The 16,714-nt window shown below is 50.1% G+C and overlaps 1 protein-coding gene across 3 annotated transcripts in view; it reads left to right on the forward strand.

Moving 5' to 3' along the window:
* Positions 1-16,714, forward strand: part of CRTC3 (CREB regulated transcription coactivator 3) — a 96,954-nt gene that overhangs the window by 76,678 nt on the left and 3,562 nt on the right. For all 3 annotated transcript variants that reach the window (XM_032345539.1, XM_032345540.1, XM_032345538.1), the window contains 7 exons: positions 1,558-1,643; positions 3,866-3,915; positions 7,205-7,422; positions 9,918-10,216; positions 14,522-14,701; positions 14,790-14,870; positions 16,166-16,268. In XM_032345539.1, coding sequence (XP_032201430.1) covers positions 1,558-1,643; positions 3,866-3,915; positions 7,205-7,422; positions 9,918-10,216; positions 14,522-14,701; positions 14,790-14,870; positions 16,166-16,268 — 1,017 coding nt within the window. The remainder of the gene's footprint in view (positions 1-1,557; positions 1,644-3,865; positions 3,916-7,204; positions 7,423-9,917; positions 10,217-14,521; positions 14,702-14,789; positions 14,871-16,165; positions 16,269-16,714) is intronic.

The raw sequence follows: 16,714 nt of genomic DNA on the forward strand, positions 1-16,714 counted from the left end.
CCTGTCATCTGAGTCCTCACAGTCCCATGGTCACAAGGTTGTGCAGGGAAGCAAAATTGTATCCGTATCCACATGAAAGTAGGAATGAGTCAGTCACTCGGACCATTAATTATCCCAAGGCCCTTTCCTTCTTAGCTGTCTGTTCCTACTTAGAAAGTTTTGCAAGTCGGTAATTGACACACGTAAGTAAACAATGCCAGAAAAGGCAAATTGGTTGCAAAACGAAATTGCAGATCTGGCAGGAGATACTGAGCTTCCTGAAGCCAGCTGCTGTCGGAGATGTACCGAGATGACCCCCGAAGCCACTAACAAAGGGAAGAGTGACACGGTTCTTCTATTCATTCGGAACCGGGCACTGTTTTCTTTCTCTGAATCTCTATAACCTGAGCTTTAACTTGGCCAAATAAGCTCTTCAAAAGAGAGTGGCTGGAGTACCAGAATTAAGAGAGACCCCTGGGAGCACTGGGGCAGGCCCGAGGAGCCGAGCAGACCTGACCGCCGCCGTCTTCCTGGCGCCGAGTAAAGAGCACTGCATCTCAGACTCTCCTCTGCGACTTTGGTCTCTGTTTCAAGTGACTTCTTTCCGGGTTCTGTTATTCTTGGGTTCGGAGACTGTCCTGTGTGGGGCTGAGACGGGGCAGCCATGACCGTCACTGAGACCTAACAGCATCCCTGGTTTCACAGTCACTGGTGTCTCTCGTGATGTGTCCCCTTCCTGACATCAGATGACATGATCCGCGTTTCACCTGGCCAGACAGAGCAGTAACGCAGAAAACCGTGGGATGGTCCCTCAGCACAGAGCTGGCCACCCCACAGCTCTGCCTCAAGCCCTCTGGGTTTTCAGTTCCCTTCCCCTCTCCCGGCCCGTCACCAGGCAGCCCCATGGCCGCCTTGTCTTCCCTATGGTGTTTCTCTTGTCTTGTTTATCCTCATTTCATCCCTCCTGGGCCACTCTGTGATCCCCATTGCATCGGCTTCCACCATCCATCTCCTTGCCAAGCTTGGGGGCCCGTCGATCCGGCCTTGACCTTCTAAACTGGATCTCCTGCCACTCCTTTACTTGGGCCACGCTCCACTGAGAAGAGCAGCTCGACTCCATAGTGATCCACCCTCTAGTCCGTCCTCATTTCTAGGCCATTTTTTCTTTTCCTTTTTCTTTTTTTCTAAAAAGATTTTATTTATTTATTTATTTATTTGAGAGCGAGAACATGAGAGGGGAGAAGTTCAGAGGGAGAAGCAGACTCTCTGTGGAGCTGGGAGCCCGACACGGGACTCGATCCCAGGACTCCGGGATCATGACCTGAGCCGAAGACAGTTGCTTAACCAACTGAGCCACCCAGACACCCTAGGCTTTTTTTTTCTTATCTCTCCATCTCCGTAATACCCTTTTCCCGTGTCTCCAAAGGCCTTTGCTCAGTGCCCGGCTGCAGAGGCCCACACCAGCTCTTCCCCAGTCAATACACAGTGCCTTATCAGTCATTTTTTGCGAAGATGATTTGGCTGAGGGTAGGATGGCTGCCTTCTAAACGCGGTGAATATGTCTTTTTCCCCCTTCAGTGCTGTCTTTTCCGGGCCCACTGAAAGAAGAGAATCTGTTAAACGTTCCCAAGCCACTGCCGAAACAACTGTGGGAGACGAAGGAGGTAGGGGAGTCGTCTGTGTTTGTTATCACTGAATATTTATACTTACGAGGTCACTAAAATCTTGCAGTGGGGGAGATAAGAACTGAGAAAAAAGGAAGCAAAGATGTCAGGGGACAGAGATGGAAGAGTGCATTAGGGAATGATTGTTTAAATGAAACTGACCACAACTGTGTCGATGAATTAGGACAGGGATCTCTTGATGCTGTTCACGCAACTCACACAGTTTTCATGCGCATTTACTCATTCAGAAAGTCCTATCCATCCTTCACTCCTCGTTTGTGTTTCTAGAAGCTCCGAAGCCCGGTGACTAGTCATAAGCAGATTTTTCTGTTTTAGAGCCAAACCTTCTCCCCATCACCAGCTTCTGTGCGTGGCTGGTTCACCAGATACCTGTCTCTTTAATGAAGGGTGTTTGACCTGAGTCCTCGGAGTCAGTAAGTTGGTCATCTGTTTTGTGACTTCTGGGAGCCTCTGAGTATTTGCGTGTACAGCTTTGCCAGCTGCCTGCCACCACGGCTCTTGTGAACCTTGCCAGCTGTGGAAGGAGCGAGGCCCCATGGAACTTGACATGGCCTCTCTTCCCGTAGGGAAGCTGTGTTTCCTTTGAAAGAAAGGGTATTAGTGATGCTTGTACTGCCTTATGGTCAGATCCCAGTTTCTTCTGCCAGATCTACCAGAGTCACCATTAGCATTAAGGGTGGGCTTGAAAGGACATTTTTTAATAAAAGCAATATATACATGATGTTTCATCTTTTGGGGATGAGAGGGGGAAATAACATTTTGAATGCATGTACTTCGGGGCACCTGGCTGGCTCAGTCAGAAGCACGCGAGACTTTTGAACTCAGGGTCAGGAGCTCGAGCCCCACGTTGGGTGTACAGGGGACTTAAATAAACTGAAATAAAAAATGAACATACTATAACAGGAGGAGGGGCCATACTGTCCTTGTGACCATGGGAGGCACGGGTGGTTTTGGAGGACAGCACCACCTTCTCCAGCGGGAAGGGTGGTAGCACCCACTCTTCCCCAGGTGCCAGGGACTGCTGTCTCTGGAAGGAGGAGCTCACCCTACTTCTTAGGGATTTGCAGCACTCCGTAAGCGATTTCTGGTAGAAGAGTTGAGTCAGTGGTACATTCAGTTTTCCCCACGGTCTTTTTATCGAGCCCTTATCACCAGGCCCTCTAGCTGAATATTTATGAATGAGCAGAGTTAAAAACCCTGCCCTCCTGAAGCTTATGTTCTAGTGGAAATACATGTTTCCTTCTGACGTTAATTTCCTCCTTCTTCACCCTGTTTTGTTTTTCTGTTTTTTTCCTTTCCTCTGAGGCCAGTTCGAAAAATAATGTTGATTTAAAAACTCTCTCTTAAAAACATTGGCCTTTTTGGATTTTTTTTTAAGATTCTATTTATTTATTTCACAGACAGAGATCACAAGTAGGCAGAGAGGCAGGCAGAGGGGGGTGGGAAGCTGGCTCCCCGCTGAGCAGAGAGCCTGATGCACGGCTCGACCCCAGGACCCTGAGATCATGACCCGAGCCGACGGCAGAAGCTTTAACCCACTGAGCCACCCAGGCACCCCAAAATGTTGGCTTTTTTTTTTTTTTTTAATTTGACAGGCAGAGATCACAAGTAGGCAGAGAGGCAGGCAGAGAGAGAGGAGGAAGCAGGCTCCCCGCAGAGCAGAGATGTGGGGCTCGATCCCAGGACCCTGGGATCATGACCTGGGCTGAAGGCAGAGGCTTTAACCCACTGAGCCACCCAGGTGCTCCACGTTGGCCTTTTTTTTTTTTAAAGATTTTATTTATTTATTTGACAGAGAGAAATCACAAGTAGTCAGAGAGGCAGGCAGAGAGAGAGAGAGGGAAGCAGGCTCCCTGCTGAGCAGAGAGCCCGATGCGGGACTCGATCCCAGGATCCTGAGATCATGACCTGAGCCGAAGGCAGCGGCTTAACCCACTGAGCCACCCAGGCGCCCATCCACGTTGGCCTTTTTGAAGGAAATAGTATTCACCTAGAAGATAATTAACAAGGCAAAAATTAAGAAAACTCACTAATGTCATGCCCCCCTTGTGCCAGGAAAAATCCGGTCCGAACTGAAATGGCTGCCCCGTGCATGTGCTCCTTACCGTGCTGGGAGCCCAAGACACTTACAAAGACACTTTCAAAAAACTTGAATTTGACTTTACAGTGAGTAATCCCAGGCTTTTTGTGTCTCTCCCCAGATTCAGTCCCTGTCAGGGCGCCCTCGATCCTGTGATGTTGGAGGCGGCAAGTAAGTCATGTTCTTCCTGTTCAAGGCTCAGAGACCAACTGTCCCCAAGGTTTTTCCCTAAGGAAAGTCTTGGGACTTTGTACCAAAACTCTGAGCAACTTCCCTTGTAAGGTGTAACTTGGAAGTCAGCTGAACATTCACAAAAACAGCAGCTCCTGCGGTAGTCACATTTCATTTGTTTCAAATAATTCAGTGGCCGAACGGCCCTAGCAAGCTACGGTGCCATAAATACACTTAAGAAGAGCACAGCTGAGTGTCGGTGAACACACCCGCCAACGCAGATGGACAGCGTGTCTGTGCGCACTACCGGCCGCCGAGCCTCACACTTAGATGTTTGAAACCTCCCAGCAGGTAGATTTTACCAGTTTTTAAAAATCAGTGCCTGCCGCCCATCAGTCAGAGAGCCTGTCCACTGTCAGGGTGAGCCACCCTGGTTCTCAAGTTCATTTTCCTAGTCCTTGACCTTTGACCCTATCACCTTTCCCCTACATCCAGCCAATCAGAAAGACAAGGTACCACATTCAGTTTTCTACAACCAAAATCTTTCTTCCTCATCCGCCAAATTGGACACCTTTCCCTCTTCCCCACGTCCTCCCAAACCTGCCAGTTCCGTCCATCCCCCTACCTGTACCAGGAAGAGGGAGGCCCCCAGGGAGGCAGGCTCAGCTTCCCTCCTGGCCCGGATTCCCCTGGCCATTCTCTCCTCCTGGTCTCAGAGACACAGGTGTCCTCCCGGCCAAGGCTGACGCCTTACCCACTCCCTGGTCCTTGCCCGCACTGGCCTTTCTGAGGCCTCTCCCTCCTCCCTGTCCTGCCCTCCCCTGGGTGTTCAGCCTTGTCTGCCCTAGTAGGTTTTCTCTCTGTGTTTAAATGTACTCACTAAGGAGTCTGCACAGAAAAAAATCCTTCCTTACCCCTGCGTTCCCTTGTAGTTACTTACAGTTACTTCCTTCCTGCTCGTTTCCAGAATTCTTAGCCACACTTTGGAAAGAGTATTTATTCCTGAGGCTTCTCCCCTGACTGCTTGTCCATTCTGCAGCCCACGGTGGCCTGGCCTCCAGCCGCACTGTTCCAAGGGAGCAGTCCTCAGGAGACATCCCTAGTACGCGTCCTCTTGTCCTGTGGAAACTCGGTGTCTAAGACAGAATTCCTTGTCATCCCCACAGCACACGCCCACCACCCCAGTCTGCTCATACGCCTCAGTGTCCCCATGCTGGAAAGTCGGGAGTCCTTCTCCAGTAGTGCCTTCTGTCTCTTCGACTCAGTCCCCACGCTCTGTCTTCGCTCTGTCTCCCTTGACTACCAAGCCCCACCAGCCACCACTCACCTCTCTGCCGCCAGGCTCCGCCGTATGCCAGTCCTCCTCCCCGGTCTGTTAGCCACATTGTCCTCCACGGGATTATGTCTTTTCCTGCTTCCCACCTTCCACCGGCTTCTTGTCAGTCTGAGCCTCGTGTGCTCTCTGCCTACCTGTCCAGTCCCGCCGCCCTCACCACCTCCTCTCCTGAACTTGACCTTCCTGCCGTAGTTCCTGCTGTATCTAAATTCCTTGGGCACACTGTGTGGTTTCATGCTTCCCTGCTTTGCCCATGCCGTGAACTCTGCCTGAACTGGTTTTCCCGCCGAGACCCACTGGGGCTTGGAACTCAGCCCAGGAGCCCTCCAGGAAGCCCCCCAGCCCGCTGGTTAGTCCCTCCACACCTCACGCCACTCCAGACTTGTATCATGTGGCTGTCTCCCTGCCTTGTCTGAGTCTCCTGTGGCCCTGATGCCCGTGGCTGGTCCCTGGGAGGTGCTGTTGGACAGCAGCGCCCTCGGCGGCATCCACTACCACCACCACCCCCCGCCCCGCTCCCCGCTAGCGTCTCCTTCCTCTGGTCTTCTTCAGCCTCGTGGGTCAGACCTGGGCCGTCGCTGCCTCACTCTCTGCCCCCTTACACCGTCCTCCAAGCTGTGACCGCAGTGGCATTTCTGAAGTGTCGTTCTCCAGCTTACACTGGGCTCCCTACCTCCCACAGCCTCTGGTCAGACTCTTGAGAACAGCATGTCGTCTTACCCTTGCTCACTTCTCGCCCCTCCTACCTCCTCCTGCTCCCCACCCCTTCCTCGCTCTGCCCTGACGCCTGAGCACCCTGTCACGTGCTTGGTAAAGCGTTCCCTTCCCAGCCCAGCAGCTCCTGCAAGTCTGGTCCCTAATGATCAGCCCACTGGCCTCATGCTTCCTTCTACATTGCAAATGCTTGCTTTACCACTCTTCTGTCTCTCCTGTCTGACCATGAACCCCAAGAGCAGTGCCCCTCAGACCGGGGCTAGGCGGCCTTTCCCAGGGCCCCACACTTTAGAGACCTCGTTCCCACAGGGTCTGGAGTCCAAGGGGCCGCTGGGGAACCACACCACCTGCCTGATGGATGCAGTCGAGGGGGCGTAGAGTATGGCCAGGGCTTGGCCTGTAGGCTGGGAGAGCTGCGTGGGGGCCCTGTGGTTGCGGAGCAGGCTGGGGCACACTGAGGACCATGGCCACCTCCCGTATGTCCCAGGGCAGAGCTTCCAGGAGCCGGAGGATTCTGAATTTGAATCTGACCTTCCAGACTCTTACGGAGGTGTCATTTGTCAGGACAGAAACATAGAACATAATTCAGTTAAGGGTGTGTTAATTTGATTCATAACTTTTAGACGTGTAAACAGATGGTATGTGGGCCTCCGTGCGCACTCTCGCTGCAGACCTGCAGATGCCAGGGGCGGGCCTGACGGCGAACCCACACGCTCAGCTCCTTGGTCTTTGTAGCACCAGCTCAGCCCAGCGCCTGGCACACAGCAGATAAGCGAATGCTGACATCCCTTTCTCACTTTAAAATTGATGAAAACTGTAACTAAATATATCTTGGAGGGTATCTGCTCAATGCAGAGAGACTTGTGTGTGTGTGTGTGTGTGTGCAGGAAAGATACTTTTAAAATCTAGAAAAAGAAGCATGCAAATACAAAGTAGTGCCTCCCGTTTTATATAGGGCCTTATGGTTTTCAGAGAACTTTTACACCCATCGTCTGATCTGGTCTTAGAAAAATATTCCTGCAGAGTAGGCATAGATGACGTCCTTAGTCTGACTGAACCGGTAAGGCCATTGCCCTTCAGAGAGTTAAGCCGAGGAGGCAGGTCCTCAGAACGCGGCAGAGTCTCTGCTTCTGTAAGGACTTGGGTTTCCGATGCCACAGCCTTTCCCTGACAAGTCTCTCGTATTCCCTAGCCACCAGATGCACTGGAGAAAGTAACACTTCTCTCTCTTTTTTTCAGTGCTTTTCCACACAATGGTCAAAACATAGGCCTCTCACCCTTTCTGGGGACCCTGAACACTGGGGGGTCATTGCCAGATCTAACCAACCTCCACTACTCCGCGCCTGTGCCAGCCTCACTGGACACCGGCGACCACGTCTTCGGTAGTATGAGTGTGGGGAATAGCGTGGGCAACCTGCCAGCTGCCATGACTCACCTGGGCCTACGGAGCTCTTCTGGTAAGTGTCCCCCACCCAGTGAGGACGTGCTCACGTATGTGCACCGGTGGCTTGATCACAGGTGGTCCCAGTGAGTGAGAATGAGTCACCTGAGTTAGAGACAGTGACATACCTGTTCCTGGAGCTCTTGACCCTGCTGACTTTTCCCTTTGGTCTGTTTCTGCTGGATTCCATGAGCTCTGGAACGCTCTGCTAGACCTCCTCCTTCATTGTCTTCAGCAGCCCAGGTGTCCTGGGACTTGGAGAGTAAGATGCAAAAGCCAAGAAGAAAGTGTCCATTCCATGCCCTGTTCACTGAACAACATTAGTGGCGCTTATGAACATGCCACGATGGTTTATCATTACAGCTATCTTTCTAGAACCCTCTCATTTCCCACCGGATTTCAAAAGAGAATATTTTGAATTTTAGAACATTTATACTGGCTATGATGAAACTGTTTTATACTCCAGAGATACGCATAGTAAATAGGAATCTGCCAGCTTATTGGTTCAGATCTTCAGAAGCGCTTAAAGGTTCGCATGAGGCTGTACGAATGCTGCCCGCAGTGTGACCTGGGTTTTCCTGCACCATGTGTGAGCGCCTGCAGCCCAGACCCCATGCTGAAACCTGTCCATGTTTACCTGAACCTCGACAGACGCCCTTGTCGATGTCTGAGGCAGGTGTTGGTCTCTTACTCCCAGGGCTGCGATTCAGCCCCTGGCTGGCTGGGTCCGAAGAGCTGTGGTGTGGACCATTTCCTTAGGAGGGGGTCCCCAGTGGTAGTCCACCAGTGGGGGACATGGCTGCTGGTTTCCACTCTGGGTTCAACAGGACTTGTCCATGCAAATCGGAATCCACCACTCATCTGACAGAGGTCCCCTTTACAGCAGTCATCTGGAAGGTTCTCTAAAGCTTGCAGAAGGTGCTGCCATTGTCCCCCATAATTTTAGGTTTGAAGAATTGATTTGAGATAACCTCTACTTACTCACTTAGGTCATTTTATTAATCTGCTGCTCTTCCAAGTGTCCTGGTGAATTCTGTGTGAACAAGGACATCCAAGGTCACACAAATAATGCAACATCGGCAGTTAGCTCCCTGGGGTCTTGGGGAAACTGGCATTCTCTAGGGAAGCCTCTGATGCGTTGCTTCAACTGAAAATCCTGTGTTTATCACTGTGTGTTATTTTCCTCAAAACATCATTTTGTCCAGAACTGGATTCAAGATTTTATAGTTTCTAGGCATTCCTTAAGATGCATGGTAAACAAACTCATACAAACATGTCTGAGCTTTCCTTCTGAATGAGTGACTTTGTTTCTTTCTTTTTTTTTTTTTTTAAAGATTTTATTTATTTATTTGACAGAGAGAGATCACAAGTAGGCAGAGAGCTAGGCAGAGAGAGAAGGGGAAGCAGGCTCCCCGCTGAGCAGAGAGCCAGATGCGGGGCTCGATCCCAGGACACTGAGATCATGACCTGAGCCGAAGGCAGAGGCTTAATCCACTGAGCCACCCAGGCGCCCCAGTGACTTTGTTTCTTAACCAAAGCTCACATCTTCAGCTCTGATTGGGACTCGAGTCAGCGGATCATTGGGCTTTCCGGGGAGCTACATAGGGTTTTACCAGAGACCTCCTTCCTGTGTTTAGAAAAATCATTTTCCAGAAAAAAAAAAAGAAGCTTTATCTTGTCCTTGCTCCATTGCAGTAACTCTTATCGAACACTTAGTTTTTTATGAACGTAAAAGAACACACATTTCTACGCACCCGGACTGCTGGTCCCAGAGTAATAGGCTGAACTTTGAAATACAGGCACTGCCTTCTGAGATACACAGAAGCATCATTAAGTCACAGAGCAAAGCCACTCCGTGCCTGGCCCGGTGCCAAGGCTCTGGCAGGACACAGGACATGGTCCCCGGCCTCACGGGCTTGTGCCCTGGCAGCCTGTGTCATGGAGATGCCTTTCCCAAACTCTCCAACTTGAGTTAAAAATTGCAGCCCCTCCCCCCAAATAAAGCAGAGCACCAGCAAAAACTTCATTTTCCATGAATTGGAATAGACTGTGACGAACAACTTTTCAGGAGCCAGGAAAACAGGAGACATGAGAGGGGGGTCCCTTCCTGTGACTGTTGGGGTGTTCACAGTATTTTCAGGGTCCCCGAGGCAGCGCCCCAAAGCCATGACTCTCAGAGGAAGGCAGCAGAGGGTCCGGGCTGGGTGCCGGGACAGAGGCATTGGGGGGCTCTGAACAGAATGTGTGCACAGCCCTAGGGTCTCTTGCCCAGGTGGCTGTGTACACATGTCCTCGTGAGTCAGACTCCCTGTCATCCCACTGCCACCAGCCCTCAGTGTGGGCGCAGCCGTTCTCCACTGTGTGCACAGGAGGACAGCCGCCCCAGAGCCGCCCCATCACAGAATCAGCATCAGAGACCGATAGGTGGAAGTTAAGTGTTCTTGAGTCTTTGGAAAATGAAAGCTTTGTCCTGCAGTTACCCCAAGTGACCTGTGCCTTTGTTGTCCCTAGGTCTGCAGAGCTCTCGGAGCAACCCCTCCATCCAGGCCACGCTCAATAAGACGGCCCTGTCCTCCTCCCTGAACAGCCACCCGCAGACGTCCGCCCCCAGCGCCTCCGCCCTTCACCCTTCCCTCCGGCTCTTTTCCCTCAGCAACCCGTCCCTGTCCACCACGGCCCTGAGCGGCCCGGCCCGGCGGAGGCAGCCCCCCGTCAGCCCACTCACACTCTCTCCGGGCCCCGAGGCGCAGCCGGCCTTCAGCAGACAGCTCTCGGCCACCAGCCCCCTGAACCCGTATCCTGCGGCGCAGGTGAGAGCCAAGCCACGGTCCGACGGGGAGGCATGCGGGGCCTGATTGGGGTCCCCTCAGCAGGTGAGGCCGCGAGGTCTCCCCTGAGATCGCGGGGACCAGGTGTGAATGCCTCGGGAAGCCCTGCCCATGTCCTTCCGGCGTCTGCTGTGATGATCACCGGTGGGCAAGCAACCACCTTGGGCTTGGGGCCTGGGAGGGCGTGGAAAACACTCCAGATGTGTCTTGTGTGGCTCGGGGAGACCAGGCCCGGGCTTTAACATTGGTGTGGAAAATTATCAGTAACTGAGTCTGTGAGTATTTTAAGCCACAGGGGAAAGCCAAAGACCTTTAATACCTCCCTGAAGCTTTGGTATTGGGTAAGACCTCTTCCCTAATCACGCCTACAGATGTGAGAAGCAGTGCTTTTACTGCTCATGGCATGAGCGGGATTTAATAAAGATCCTCCACAGAAGGACCCAAAGAAGTCTGTTCAGAAGGAGGCACATTTTGGGACCCCTGGCTGCCTCAGTGGGTAGAGCATGTGACTCTTGATCTTGGGGTCGTGAGTTCAAGCCCCATGTTGAGTATAAAGATTAAAAAGTAAAGTAAAAATTAAGAAGGAAGGAGAAAAGAAAAGGAGAAAGGCACATTTTGAAATCCCAAGCCTGTTACAGAAATTCAGATGTCAAAACATCATTTTTTTGTCTTGTTGACTTTGTTTTTATTCTGAGCACTTAGGGTGGTTCTTACTATAATCATCAATGAATATATTTTCAACCTATTGGTCCCTCCCTAGATACACTGTGACATCATTTACTCCCCACCTCGCCATAAATGAGTCATGATTTAGCAAGAGTTGACAGAACACAGCGGAAGGACTTAGCAGATCTAGTCATTACTCACTCTTAACATGAGTAATCCCTTTCGGGAGAGGGTGAGAGGGTATTTCATAATTGTTTTTTTTAATGGTTCTTTTTATGTTATTGGATTGCCTTTAATTTTCTTTTGCAAGTTTATTTTATAGGATGTAAAAAATGTTACTCTTGCTTTCTAGCTACCTTTTAAGGAGAGCTGTAGGTATAGAGAGCATCCTTTACCAGATGTTTCCATTTATTTTTGTTTGCCTAATATTAAAATTTTTTAAAAAATCAGTGTTATCCCTGCACACAGTTTCATAAGAAAGGGCTTGTTTTGGAATAACATTGTCTTCCCCTCCCCGACTCCCTGTACTTCTCACTCCCTAGAGATGGCGCCTTCAACACTTTAGCTAATCTCTTTGGTATAACCGTATTATTTCATGCTTGTTTTGTTTTTAGTGTTAGGTATTTTCTGATGATATCCTACCATTAGGATATGGTTCTCTTTCACCTCTCCCCACCCACCCACCCACACGTTTCTTCCTCATTCGCACTGGGCTTTGTTTTTTGATCAGAGCAATATTCGGTGTTTAGTGTTTTCCCAGTTATAATAGTGCAGAGTTGAACCACTTAATATGCCATGAAATAACAAAATGGAAAATATTTTTCTCCTGGGAGTTAATAAATGTCTTACTTTATCGTTAGTCTGCTTTTCTACGTATGTATTTCTTATCCCAACCCCACCTCTTGGAGTCAGATAGGTCTCCTCTCAGTAGATTTAAAACAAGCCCTCCGTGGGCGCCTGAGTGGTTCAGTCGGTTAAGCGTCTGACTTCAGCTCAAGTTCATCTCAGGGTCTTAAGATTGAGCCCCATGTGGCATAGAGCTCCCTACTCAGCAGGGAATCTGCTTCTCCCTCTCCGTCTGCCTGTGCACTTGCTCAGTCTCTCAAATAAATAAATAAAATCTTCAAAACAAAACAACAGGGAAAAAAAAAAAAGCCTTCCAGTAGATTTCCGAGGAAGGCTATGTGAGCCTGGCATGATTCAACTATGTCTTCCTTCTACCCATCATTTAGCTCATAATTGGCCAGATACAGAATTCAAATCTGAAATAATTTTCTCCTAAAATTTTGAAGGTATTAATTCTTTGCCTTTTAGTTTCTAGAGTTGCTAATGAGAAATCCAGTGCCATTCTAATTCTTTTTTTTTAATATATGTATTTTTTAAGATTTTATTTATTTATTTGACAGAGAGAGCTCACAAGTAGGCAGAGAGGCAGGCAGAGAGAGAGGAAGGGAAGCAGGCTCCGATGCGGGGCTCGATCCCAGGACCCTGGGATCATGACCTGAGCCGAAGGCAGAGGCTTAACCCACTGAGCCACCCAGGCGCCCCTCCAATTCTTAATACTTTGAACAAAATGTCCTTTTTTCCTTCCAGAGGCCTATAAGATCTTCTTTTTATTTCCCAGAGTTCTGAAGCTTCAGCATCACATGAGTCTGGATATTTGGTGGGTTTCCTCAATCTGGAAACTCCTATCATCCTTCATTTCTGGAAATTTCCTGGATGGTTTCTTCTCTTTGATTTCTCTGTGCGCTCTTTCTGGAACACCTGTTGTTGAATCTTGGGCAGCCCATTCTTTCCCTCTCATGCCCTGTTTTTTCCCTTCTCTTCTCGTCTCCTAATCTTTTCACCCTGCTGTCTGGGAGAGCTTCTCACCTTTATCTTCCTGCTGTTACTCTGAGTTTTCATTTCTGAGTTCATCCTTTTAAATTCCCAAGAATTCTCTTCTGTCCTTCGAGTGAGTGTTCCTTTTTATAGCATTATACACTCGTCCTATGGATGCAATATCATTTTCTCATCTCTCTGAGGTTTTCAGTAGTAATTTTCATTCTAGTTTGTGCTTTTTTTTTTGTAACATAAGTTTTCCATGTAGCATAAAAGTAGAGAATATAATTAAACAAATCCTTCTATACCTGTCATCCAGCCTCAACAACATTTTTGAAATCTTGTTTCATCCACATCCCCACTTTGAAAAAAAAAAGTATATAGAGATACACATCGTAAATATTTTTTATGTATTTTTAACAGATTTAACAAGGATTTTCTTATAGTTTAAATAGTATAATAATTTGGTGTTTTTCTAAAGATTTTTAATTTATTTTTGTGTGAGAGAGAGAGAGAAAGCACAGGCAGAAGGTGGAGAGAGGGAGAAGCAGACTCCTCGCTGAGCAGGGAGCATGATACAGGACTTGATCCCAGGGCCCTGGCATCACGACCTGAGCTGAAAGCAGACGCTTCACCAACTGAGCCACCGAGGCACCTGATAATTTTGTTTTTCATGACAATTTCTTCCCGCACGGACTTCTCCAAGTTCCTGTTCCTTGAATGTCTGCCTTGGTCTCTGATTTCCATTCAGAGGCTTTCCTCACAGTCCAGTGACTTTTGGCACTCGGCTCATGTTTAAGCTCAGGGTACAGAAGCTGCGTAGACGGGCGGGCTTGTTGAGCGTGGTCCTCCCTGTAGACCGACCCGGCTTGGCCATTTCCCTGGGGTGCCCTCGGGTGCCCAGGATTTTCTCTCCAGCTGGTCCGATCTCCAGAGGATGCTGGCATCCCTGGACTGCGCCTCCTGAGAGTCAGGGTGGGAAAGAAGGGTGGAGGCCTCAAGACTGAGTGGTGAGCTCGCTGGAGCCTATGTTTCCAGCAGAGCGCCTCACCCACCAGGCGCTGCTGTGTGCTGCCCGCAGACCCTCAGCTCTGCCCTCTCCAGTGTGCCGCCCCCCAGTCTCCGCGCAGACGAGAGCTGTGAACCCTAACCGTGCCTCCTTCTGGCTCTCCCCTGCCCACTGCTGTCCCGCAGGCCCGGCAGGGACCCTGTGATAGCAGTCCGGTTGCCTCTCGGCTTGTTCCCACTACCAGCCTCCTCAGCTCTGCTGACCCAGTCACGGCTTGTCTGTCGCTTTTCGTTTTCCAGATTGTGCTGCCACTTTCTTCCATGCCATGATCTCTGTCCTTGTGCTGTTTATTATCCGTTTAGTCGTCTTATTTTCAAGGTGTTGTTCATTAATGTCTCCTGTTGTTTAATGTTTTTAGTCGAGGCTTGGGAGACAGAGCTATGTTTGGTTTTTTCTTTTTCCTCCGATCTTCCATCCTAAACCAGAAGGTATAACTTTAAAAAAACAAAAAAACACAGCATGATTTTCACTGAGGACACTGGTTAAATTGACAGGTGTTTTGTGTTTTAAGACAATAGAAATTGTTGTTGAATAGGAAATGTTTGGTGGGGAAGTGAGATTTAAGGTCACTTTGAAGGAGCAGAGGTAGGACGTAGGCTTCGGGGAGCATAGCACAGAGTACCCTGGGGAAGAAGGACTCACGTTTTTCCCTCACTTTGACACCTCCTGATTTTAAAGGATTTACCACTTAGAAACTCTAATCGAAGCTAACTAGAGGCTTTGTTTTACAGATGGTGTCCTCAGATCGAAGCCCGCTTTCCTTCCTGCCCACAGAAGCTCAAGTGTCCCCGCCACCCCCTTACCCCGCCCCCCAGGACCTCTCCCAGCCCCTCCTACAGCAGCCCCCTGCCCAGGAGCCCCAGGCCGCCTCATCCCTGCCTCCATCTGGCTTCCCGCTCCTCACAGCCCAGGTGGGTCCTGGCAGGGACACCGGTCAGAAGGGAACACTTACCTTGCCCCAAATTCCAAGCTAAACGTTCCCTTCCTTATTCCCTGAAGGGTTCATCTTTGACCAACTTCTTCCCAGATGTGAGCTTTGACCAGCAGTCCATGAGGCCAGGCCCGGCCTTCCCTCAACAGGTGAGCGGGTGTCCAGTCAGGCCTCTTCATCGGAGCAGCACGTGCATTGTTGAGGCTGCTCAGGGCATAGAACCCCCCACACCAGACAGACCAGGTATCCCATGGCCCAGATTTCAGATGTGCCCAGTGGCTGAGGGACCCTGCAGTGTCCCCTAGCTCTAGAGTCCTGGTGCTGGCTGCCTTATGTGGTGTCAGGCCTCTGCAGAAGAATTGTTTGAACAAGTGCTAGCAGATTTCTGGTGACACTCCAGTTCTAGAATTGTAGAGTGGCTCAGAAGGAAGGGACCACTGCAGTCCACGGGTCTATCCTACAGAGGAGACAGAGACACAGGAGGGGCTTATCCCACAGGCCTAACTGCGAAGCCAGCCCAGTGTGGCCTCCCAGGGGAGCTCAGTCCAGTTGCGGCCAGACATCCCTCCCTAAGATACTTTCATTTGACCCCTAACTTATGCTTTGTAGGTTTCCCTAATGTGGACCATTTAAAATAACTCTAGATTTTGTAGTGTCCATTAAGTATGGATTGGGTTCTAGGATGGATTAAGGAGAGAAGGAAGGGTTTTGAGCATTTTAGAGATCTTAATAATAATTACAACAGTAAAATAAGAGTGGGCCACGGTGAAGACTCACAGCATAAACCAGTAGTCTCTGCCTCCTCATTTTCTGAAGAAGCCCGTTGAGTTTAGATGAGTCAATATCTCCCTGAAATATGATAGAAATGCCTATTTTTCTAAGATTTAAAACAATAGTTTGGCATATTACTTTCTGGAAAGGCACCTAAGATAGGCCCCAGTTCTCACCAGTCCTCCCAGAGGCTTTCTCGTGGAGAGGGGCCTGAGGTTTCTCCCTCTGAGCATCAGAGGGAAAGGGTCTCCCTGCCTCCCTTTCCTAGAAACCAACAGGCAGAAGAGCCCCTTTGTCCTAACACTTCCTTGGTTATAGATGGAGCCTTGGAGGGGTTCCCACAGATGGTGTTTCCAAAGGCCTCGGTGTGGCTGGGAGGGAGGGGTGTGTGAGACCAGAGGGCCACAGAGACCATGACTGCTGGTGTCTCCTTGGATGGCTTAGTGGGCCGGGCTGTGTGTGAGCCGAGATGAGTCACCCACACTGCGCCTCAGGGAGCTCTCCTCCCCCTGCCCCAGCACCTGCCTGCCTGAGAAGAGTATTCTGTGTGGGATCCTTGAGAGAAGGCCCCCAAGACAGTTTCCATATCTGGTTTTGCTCTGGGAGTGTGTTGTGTCCTTCACGCCCGGGAAGCAGAGGTCATTCCTTACCGTGTGTCCTCTGATGCCTCCAGGTGCCCCTGGTGCAGCAAGGTCCCCGAAAACCACAGGACTCATTTCATTTGAGACCAAACCTGTATTCCAACTGCGGGAGTTTCCCCAACACCATCCTGACGGGTGAGTGCGGGCCGCCCCTCAGCTCTGCTGTCTGTCTTTTGCTGTGTTTTCACAGATCACCATTGTAAGAGTTTAAACAACATGCTATAAAGCAAAGAAATGAAAGTCCCCCGGCTCAACTTTAGCTTTTCGAAAGGCATGTGTCTGGCTCCAGAGACCATTAACAGTGGGGAAAGGCCCAGTGATCCAAGCCTGTTCTCAAGAATTTAGCTTTAGTGATTGACAACTGCTCAAAGGGAGAAAACCTGCAAAAACAGGGAGTGGTGGAACTGAGGGAACAGACTGTAGAGTCCAGAGCAGAGAGGATGCTGGGAGTGGGGGGGGACGTGGGCCATCGCTGTGCTGCCTGGACGCTAGGAGTCAGGGAGACGCCAGCCATCGCTGTGCTGCCTGGGCGCTGGGAGTTGGGGGGACACAGGCCATCGCTGTCCTGCCTCGATGCTGGA

Source organism: Mustela erminea, chromosome 5 (assembly GCF_009829155.1).
Source record: "Mustela erminea isolate mMusErm1 chromosome 5, mMusErm1.Pri, whole genome shotgun sequence".
In the NCBI taxonomy this organism is placed as follows: Eukaryota; Metazoa; Chordata; class Mammalia; order Carnivora; family Mustelidae; genus Mustela; species Mustela erminea.